Below are 9179 nucleotides of genomic sequence, written 5' to 3' on the forward strand. Positions count from 1 at the left end.
GTACGCCCCATTTAGCACCTTTCTGTGGCCGGATCGGAATCGGAATCGGGATCAGGTGCATTCGGCCGCCTTTGATGTCGCCCCGAAGCGTGAACAAGTGGAGTGCGAGTGGTGTCCTTGTTACGCGCTGGCCTATTGTCCTGCCACTGCACGCCCCACTGTTTCACAGTTGCCAATGCCCCCACGATGCCATTCGAATTGTAAATGGTAAACCATCCATTAATTGTGTCCAAATTCGATTCGATTCCCACGATTACTCTTCGCGCTCGGCCGGCCAGGATGTTTATCCAACTGATTCGTTCTGCTAGCGGCACTATTGTCGGCTCTGGCCAAATATTTGCATAAGCCTTTGCGGAAACCGGAAATCGAAATTCCATCGATCTTTATCCGCTGCTTCCCACACCTCTCCGCTCAACGGTTGATTTCTTAGCGGTTTTCACAGCTATACAAATACGGGGGAGAGCCCATCGCATGCGATCGGTTCGGATCGGATCGGATCGGATCTTTGGCAGTAACCCACATCAAAATCAATAAAGCAACAGACTTCCGATCGATACCCTGACTGACTGACTGCCTCAAAATTGATTTCTACGCCCAGATCCCCACGATCTCAATACCAATGCCGAGCCCGCTCCTAAGCGGCATCAACGGCAGCTCATCAGCATAACAATCAAAAGACTGAAACCCTTTTGGCACTTCTTCGGTCTCCTGGCTTTGGAATTTGCCTGTTTTTATTATAATTTGTGTTTAGTAGCGTTTCCATTTTTCACACCAGCCTCCGTGCCGTGCCCCGTACAGGTACCCACAGGTGCCTGGCATACAGCGATGCAGGAACAGTCTAGGCCATTAAAAGGGCCACTTTTCGTAGAAACGCTCTGCATCGAAATTGATTCGAATGCGTTCGATTTGCTTAATTGAATTTTGTATTCCAGGTGGAGGCAGGCACATCGCCTGCGATCAGGATGAGGATGATGATGAGGAGCAGTCAGAGCCCTGTGATCAGTCGAGAACAGAATCCCTACTCTGTGTAGGGCAGGGGAGGGACGGCTGCTTCTTTAATAGATTCACACGCACGTTGGATCGGTTCGGGCCGTTAGGGGATGTCGAATGTTTAAAGAACTGTTCCAGTTGAGGGAAAAAAATATGCACAGATTAGCGGATATGCTCGTTTTTATGGAGGGTATCGCTCAAATTTGGATGTTTGCATACAAAATTCCTCAAGTCCGCCTTTAGGGAACGGCGCTCTTTCAGGGAAACTATTTTTAATAAATTGTAACCCTGTGGTCCACAGTAGATGGCGCTTTGGCTATTGGAAATGAACTGTTTTGGTTTCGTTTTTGTTCTGGGTTTCTGGGAGCACTACTTTCATCTGTGGCCGCAAATTTGCAGTTGCAGTTCGGCGGAACTTCGGCTCTGGCTTCATTATCGCAGAGCCATAATAGATATTTGATTGAGGGGCTACGACTGGCTACCCACTGACTTCGGTGGAATGTGCTAGGGGCAGGCGCTGCAACTTGAAAGAGCAGCCCTGGCCTGGTGACGGCTGCGGCTTCTGCTCCTGCCGCGTGTCCTAAGGATCAGGCTGAGGTCCGGTCAATTAGAAACACATCTTTTGGGCGCAACCTCTGAAGAGGCTTACAAACGCCTTACAATTTTCGGCCCGCTGTCCGACTGTCCGGCTGTCCAGATTGCAAAAGAATGGCAAGAATGGAGAGCCTTATGTAATTTGCGTTGACTGCTTTTCATTATCAGTGTCCTGGGCCATTGAACAATGGAGTTTTGAAAGCAAGGATCAGGGAATTGCAGCATTCATTCTATGGGCCGCCACGTGCAGCGTGTTGTCCTGGAAAGGATGCGTTTGTTTTGTGCCCATCGGTTTCTCGGACATTCACCACACGCTGCGCGTGCCTCATTTACCAATTGTCCCCTTGGCCTTTGCCCATTGCCCGAAAATTATATGCATAAATGTCACAATGTCACAATGTCTGGCACTATCGCAGTCGCTCAGTCTGCCTCCGTCTCTGCCGGCACACAGCTGGAGGGCAGGAACTTATGCTCGGACTTATGCAATCCATTATGCTCCCGGCCATAACCATGCCTATGAGTATTCCATGCATCAAAGCAGAGGGCCGCTGCCGGTGAAGATTGACCTTGCCTGAACTGGAGGAGCAGCAGCGCACCAATAGCTTTGGGCTGTCTGTCACGGGCGCGGTCATAACATTTCATTGCCATAATTTCTTATGCAAATATCCTGTGGCAGCAGGGCGAATTTATTAATTACTCGCCAAATGCCCCCGACAACTGAAACTAAAGATGAAACTGGAGCTAAATATGGGACAGCAGTTGGCACTGGACTCCAGTCCGCTGGCGGCGGCAGGAGCTGCCTCAGCCTGCCTGTCGGCTACCGGTTGAGACAGGGCGCCCTGCCCTGTGTCAGGCATATCCTAGCAGAAGGTACTTGGATTTTTAATAGGTGTTCGTACACCTCCTGTGTACTGTCCAAGTTCTTTATTTCCCCCATTTATGTTTCAGTATTTCTTCAATTTTATGTCAATTACTTTAGGACGAGGACTCCATGAAGTTTCTGTACATATTCCCAGCTGAACTTTCATGTTTATTCCTGGGACTCATCGCTGGGAAAGTGTATCAAAAGCATCGGCTGGTGGCGACTTCTGTCCCGTTTCTATATTGGATTTTGGTATCTTCCGAAAATCTTTCCGAAAAATACGCTGCACTGCCACCATGTGTGTCTCTGTGTGCTAGTGTGTGTGTGTGTGTGTGTGTGTGTGAGTGAGTGTATAATTAAAATGTTCAAAAAAGCGACAGTGTTCATTTTTTCATCATAAATTTCAAAAAGATTGCCATTTTGGCGCTGGACGCGCGCGTCTCCCATTTGAAGTGCACCGCAAGGCGCAAGTCGCAAGTCGCAAGCCGCAAGTCGCAAGGCGAATGACAACGATGCCCGTGCCCCGAATGATGTGGATGCGGTAGCCCAGGGATAGAGGGGTACAGAGATATATGGTTAAAGAGTGTGGGGCCAGGGAGACTCTGGCTGAACCACATTTAATTGGGATCTGGCTGCAACCCGTTTTTGCTGTTTTTCAGTTCATTTTTTCGAGTCATTTTCAAATCAAACCAAGGTCTCCGCTCGTCCGGCTGTCCGTTGGTCCGAGTGTCCGCCAGTTGCCACTCTTATCGGCGGCCTTCCTTCCCAAAAACTCTGGGTCTCGAGTGCCGCTTTTTGGCATGCGCGTGCGCAGCGGCAATTTGATGAAATGCATATGAAATCAAAAGTGAATTTCGAGATGAACTCCGCTGTCGTCCGCTAGCTGCAAAGGGGCACAAACACTCTACTCCGCTGCAGTGAAGGGGGAAAAGCACTCCACTCTCCGCTGCAGGGAATGAAGGGGAGAATCCAACAGGCAGAGCGAGAGCGAGAGCGAGAGCGGGAGAGAGCGAGTGCAGGGCGACTAATTAGCTCAGTCACGCAGTGAATGGTGAATCCCATATGAATATTCATATATAAAATATATACATATAACGATATTGTATATAATGCCACGCGTCGTCTAGGCAGAGACACTCCTGGAATGTGCCGCCAGCGTTTGGTTGGCTCTTCTCCAATTAAATGTCGTAAATTTCATTATAAAAGCTGCAATATGACGAGTCCCAGTGCCCTGGCTCTGTGAACATAATTTAAATTACCTTGAGACTCCCTCTCACACAGAAGCATGGGTCTGTTGCACTTGGACAGCCGACGGAGTCTAGGGCCGCTAGAAGCGCTTTGGCTGACATTTGCACATTTATGGGTGGATACTCCATGTCTATAAATCACTTATTTAGCTCTCAAAAATTTGATTTGTGCCATAAAACGCTTGTAGGGCAGTCCTGGTATATTCATTTTTATTGTTGAATAATTTTTAAGGCACATTTTAATGCAGATCAACCGACTGCGACTATGCACAATAAAACACATCTGTGGCATCGGTCTATAAATGTATCTAAAGTATTTTCTGGTAGATTATGGGGTGGTCTTTCCTTGCTTATTTGTCACCTATGTATGTAGATCCCATACGAATCCCAACGGACCAAATTACCATCATCCTCGCAGCGAAGATTACGCGAAAGTTTCCCTTCGCCCGTTGGCCCATTTCTGTGGGGGTTTTTGCTGCATTTGTTTGTTTGGGTTCGTTGCAATTAAAGAAATGTGCTGCTCCTCATGAGTCTATAATTAAGGAAGAAGAACGCTTTTGATGAATGCCGGACGCCGCTTTTAGGGTAATTAATTTAAATAATTCGAGACAAAGTGAAAGCCTCGCGGTTAAATTGAGACATTTTGTGGGGTAATTAAGCCATTGACCAAAGGGTGAAATTAACTCTCCCTTTTCCAGACTTCTTTGGAATTTATTTACCGTCTGGTTGGCTGTTTCCTCGCACTTCTTTCACAATTTCTAATGACCCTCAATAGGTGATTGGTGGCCGGTGATCGGTAATCGTAATCCCCTTCTAGGGCCACTCTTTGGCCTACATTTTTGAGTTACTTTTGAGGACCGAAACGACAGTGAGAGTATCATTATCATTATCATTTCAGCTGCATTGTCAATCGATAATCAGCTTAACTAATAAAAAAAAAAAACGAAACGAAACAATTCAATTTAGATCCCTAGGAATTGGGATACAGGATACAGCTTATGAAACACGCAATTGTCCATGTCCCTGTGGCCCTCGTCTACTTCTTTGATGGAATTCGTGGGATGGATTTCGGTGGGCGTTTTAATTGCTCGGGCCCGGAGATCGGTGGGAATCTGTAACCCAGAAACTGTAACAATGAACCGAAAATGGAATAGAATTTTTACGATGGTTTCTGCGACAAGTGCACCTTTGTTTGAGGCATCGCCACTCCATGTGCGAGTGCACTTGTGCGTACGAGGAGTATTTCGCAAGAAGTTGCATAACATCGTACATTTTGTGGACAATTGTGTGTGCACGCGATCGGAATTGGCTCTCCCGCACTCTCGCTCTCTCGAAAAGGGAGACATCGCCCAACAATGGATTTGTCGGCACTTGTGCTGTCATCTCGCTGTGAGCACGCCCCTCATTTGAGGGCGATAGATGGGCATAGACACTGGGTACATATCGGTGCGAATATCTCTAATTGCAATGCGGTCGACATGCGATCGTATCTGTCTGCCATGCCCCCACTCCTTTGCTCTCCTTCTGTCGCTCTGTGGCTGAGGCGCTGTGTCGCTGTGTCGCTGGGCGAAATCCTGGAAAGATGTCAGGGACGAACATAAATTACATTATTCTTTGTCAACATTTGTGAGTCAAAAACGCGTTCATGTTAAACAAATAACTCACTTGCTGCCCGCTCGGCGCTCTCTCCTCTGGAGAGATCCTCCTCTTGAGTAGCCCTCTCCCTGATACGTTATTTACGAGACATCAGTCAGCATCAGACGGTGTCTGGGGCCATCATGGGGCCATGGGGCCGCGAGAGGTTGGCTGTGTGGCGTGTTGTAATAAGAGCATCCTTAATAAATCATAAATTTATTCGCCCAGAGGCCGAACGCCGAACGCCGAATGCCGAACGCGGAGCACCGCACTGATCCGGCGATCGCCAGTCTGCTCTGCCTTGCCCTGCCAGACTCGCAGTTGCATGTAAAGAGAGTGCCACAAAAATGCACAACAAATATATACATATACTTGTGCTCGTATGAATGTACATATATAAATGAGAGCCCGAGGACCCCGAGGGGCAGCAGATTCTGTTTGGATCGGCCCCAGGGCCTGGCCTGGCCTGATCGGATCGGAGCGGAGCGGATCGCTACATATTTCTGCATATATTGGTGCTCCCTCTGAACTCCTTGGATCGTGCAGTTGGGCTCCCTTTGGGCCATGTCAAACGTATTATTAACTTCACACAAAAAGCGTTCGATTTTGCACCGTTTGCTGTCGCCGGACACTGTCGTATGTCGTCCAATGGGACCGCCACCAGAGAGGATCGCATCGAATCGCATTGAAACGAAACGAAACGAAACGGATCGACTCGCAACGGAATCGTACTTGCCCCCATCTGCAGATCAGTCTCTGTCTCAGTTTTCAGTCTGTTAATATGCAATGCAAAAACAGGAAAAAGCCGGAAATAATAATTCGATAAATGCGCCATGAAGACGGGGGCAGGCTCAGCCACAAGAAGACCGCAAGAACCGTTCGACAGAGCGTTCGTTCTTCTGTGGCGAACCCATGGCACAATGGATTGACGGAAGTGCGTATCCCAATTCATTTATCTATTAATGAGCTTCAGTTGCGGCTAGGCTCCAACGGCCGGCCACTGCAGGAAATGCGCGTGGGAGTCGCCCATTGGAGCGGATGTGCTGCTGGCATATAGAGAGAATAGTTCGTTGGATCTGGATCTGGACCTGGACCTGTACTCGCACCAGCACATGTTCCATGTCGTTGTTTCAGTTGGCATCCGCTATCTCTGGCAATGCCATCGCAGGGCATTTCATTGGCCCCAACAGCAGCTTCCGTTGCTTCCCCACAGAGACCCACTCACTGCCTGTCCCCATGCCCCATGCCCCATCCCCCATCCTGCAGCCTGTTTGCTGTGGTCCTTTGTCGGGGGCGATCTGAACAATTGCCGACTGGTGTCCACGTTGAACGTTGTGTGCCCATGTCTTTGCCATCTCTGCACTGTGCGAAATATCTTGTAACATTTAACTGCAGCACAGAATCTCCATTGAGTCTCCTGTAATATTTTCTGGCAGTGTAAATCCCTTTGGTTTTGGTTCATGTTTTGCATACATTGCTCGAATAACTCAAAATTAGTTCAGCCGCAACAGAAGCAGCAGCAGAAGCAGCAGCAGAAGCAGCAGCAGGATAGCAGCGTATACCATGGGAGACAATTCGCGGATCAATCGATCGATCGATCGATCGCTTGGAATTGTCGGCATCCCGCCTCTGATTAACTCTGCTCTGACCATGAACATATGCAAAAATGCGGCAAGTAAATTACTTTACTTTACTTTACTTAACTTAATGTTGCTTTTGCTCTCAAATAAGTGTACCCTGAACGCTGACAAATTGTTTGGATAATTTACGGCCGATCGCTAGGGAATTTAACGGTACAAGCTTGTACACAAGTCACCGGATTATCTCTTATCTGGGGCTGCACCACATAATCAATATTGAGTTGGCTGCTATAAATTACGTTACACTCGAGTGGTAAATCTTTGAGAGTCAGCCAGCGAGTGGTTTTCGTGGGAAGTTCTGCCACAAAAATGATGCACAAAAGTGATTAAGTAATGTGAAAAAATGTTGCAAAAATATAACTTCCAATCTCAAATGTAAAGTCAACTAACAAATATCTTAGATCAATTCCAAGTTGATAAAAATGTGGCACATATTTTCCAAGCTGGATCTAACTTCTTTAATCTGAAATCTATCACTGTTTTTGGTACTCCATAAATCCGGAAAATTCCCAAAAATTCTTCCGATGCTTTTCCCATTTGATTTCCCTCACCCATTCCCATTGAGAAGTCTTGAAAGCAGTTTCGTTTTTAAATATTATCAGTTTAATGTCCTCCATGTTTGTTTGTTAAAAAAAAAAAAGATATTCTTAAAAGTAAATTGTCTTCCATTATGAGCTAGATCTTAGGGTTGGAACAGTCTTATAAACTATATAATAACCAGGCACATGCAGCGCTCTTACGGACTAGTTTGTACAGGCAAAAAAAAAGGATGCTGCGAATGTGCCTGGGTAGAATAGAATAGAATACTTTGCTGGTGCGAGAGGTATATAATACTTGGCGGGCCAATCAATGGTTCGTTGTGTGGTTGCGACTAGCGGTGGATCGTTGGGTGGATCCGCTTAAAGGTCATCCTGCCAGAGCGAGATGTAGTCGAGGATGTCCTCATCCTCGGTGCCGGAGCTGCAGGAGTTGTTGCGGTAGTCCTCGTAGCTGGACTCCAGCTTCGTTGTGACTTCAGTTGGCTGCAGCAAAGTGGCCATGGCTGCGGCTGCGGCTGTCGCCGATGCTGCACTGTAATAGGAGGAGCTGTTGTTGCTGCTGTTGTTGCTGTCGCTGCTGTTGCAGGAGCTGACGCTGCCGGTGGGAGAGCTGAGCTGCAATTGCTGCTGCAGGGCGTACAAGTGCTGCTGCTGCTGCTGCTGCTGTTGGTGTTGCAGTTGCAAGTTCTGCTGCTGGAAGAGCATGTGTTGCTGCTGCTGCTGGACATGATGATGTGAAGGATGCTGCTGCCGCTCCTGCCGCTTGTGGTCATTCTCATCGATGACCTTCTGCAGACGGCGGATGTACTCGACGGCCATGCGCAGTGTCGAGACTTTGCTCAGCTTCTTGTTGGCACCCGGACCAATGCCCCGCCGACCGTTGCTTAGGTCAGCGATGACGGCCACGGGTATGTGCTGCCGGAGCTGGCTGAAGCCGTTGTTGACCTGCTTGACCCGGTTGCGCTCCCGGGCATTGCGACGCACCACCGAGGCGCCACCAATCTCCAGCGACTGCTCGAACTGATCGTACTGATCGTAGCCGAACATGTCCTGACTTGAGTTTTCGCTGTCCAGTGCCATGGCTGATAGATGGATGGTTGGTTGGATGTGTGGAGGAGGACTGTAGACTTGTAGACTGACTGGCTGACTGGGTCTTCCCTGCGAGCGCTGGCTCTGTTCTGATGCCCTTCCCCGGTCCGCTCGGGCTATTTATAGGGGCCCGAGCCCCGGCCTGGCTGAAGATCTCACCTGCAGAGTCGTCTACCTGCGCGTGCGCGCGCACACACAGGAAGCAAAGGTGCAAAAAGGTGCAGCATCAATGTGACTCACTCAAGGACCACTCAATCCGAACTCTCTCACTCACACTCTCACTCACACTCTACCTCCGCTTCACTCCACTCAATCTCTCAGCGTTGCGCTCTTAAACGAGCAACGCAATTTGCTCTCTCGCTCTCGCTCTCTCTCTCTCTCTCTCTCGGGCATCTCGCAGCTGCCTCTTCTGTGCCGAGTGCTTTGAGTGTTCCCTGTCTGAGAACAGTTTTTGGTTCGTTTTTTTACAGCTGCCTGTCTGCTGCCCTGCAGCCCCAAACTGGGGCTCGGATCGGTCGTGTCTCTGGCTCTGGGACTGTCGCGTGCCGGCTGCCAACCGGTTTCATGGATGTTTTCCCCAGTC

General features: G+C 48.7%; 1 protein-coding gene across 1 annotated transcript; it reads right to left on the minus strand.

Moving 5' to 3' along the window:
* Positions 1–7582: 7582 nt before the first annotated feature.
* On the minus strand, positions 7583–8702 carry LOC117893744 (achaete-scute complex protein T5). The gene has a single exon (XM_034800478.1). It carries the CDS (start codon positions 8585–8587, stop codon positions 7868–7870), a length of 720 nt encoding a protein of 239 aa, XP_034656369.1. The 5' UTR covers positions 8588–8702; the 3' UTR covers positions 7583–7867.
* Between the last annotated feature and the right edge of the window lie 477 nt (positions 8703–9179).

This window comes from Drosophila subobscura, chromosome A (genome assembly GCF_008121235.1).
Source record: "Drosophila subobscura isolate 14011-0131.10 chromosome A, UCBerk_Dsub_1.0, whole genome shotgun sequence".
Lineage (NCBI taxonomy): Eukaryota > Metazoa > Arthropoda > Insecta > Diptera > Drosophilidae > Drosophila > Drosophila subobscura.

Excerpts from the sequence above, each read along its gene's own strand:
- LOC117893744 (XM_034800478.1), bottom strand. The coding sequence starts at position 8,587 with ATGGCACTGGACAGCGAAAACTCAAGTCAGGACATGTTCGGCTACGAT.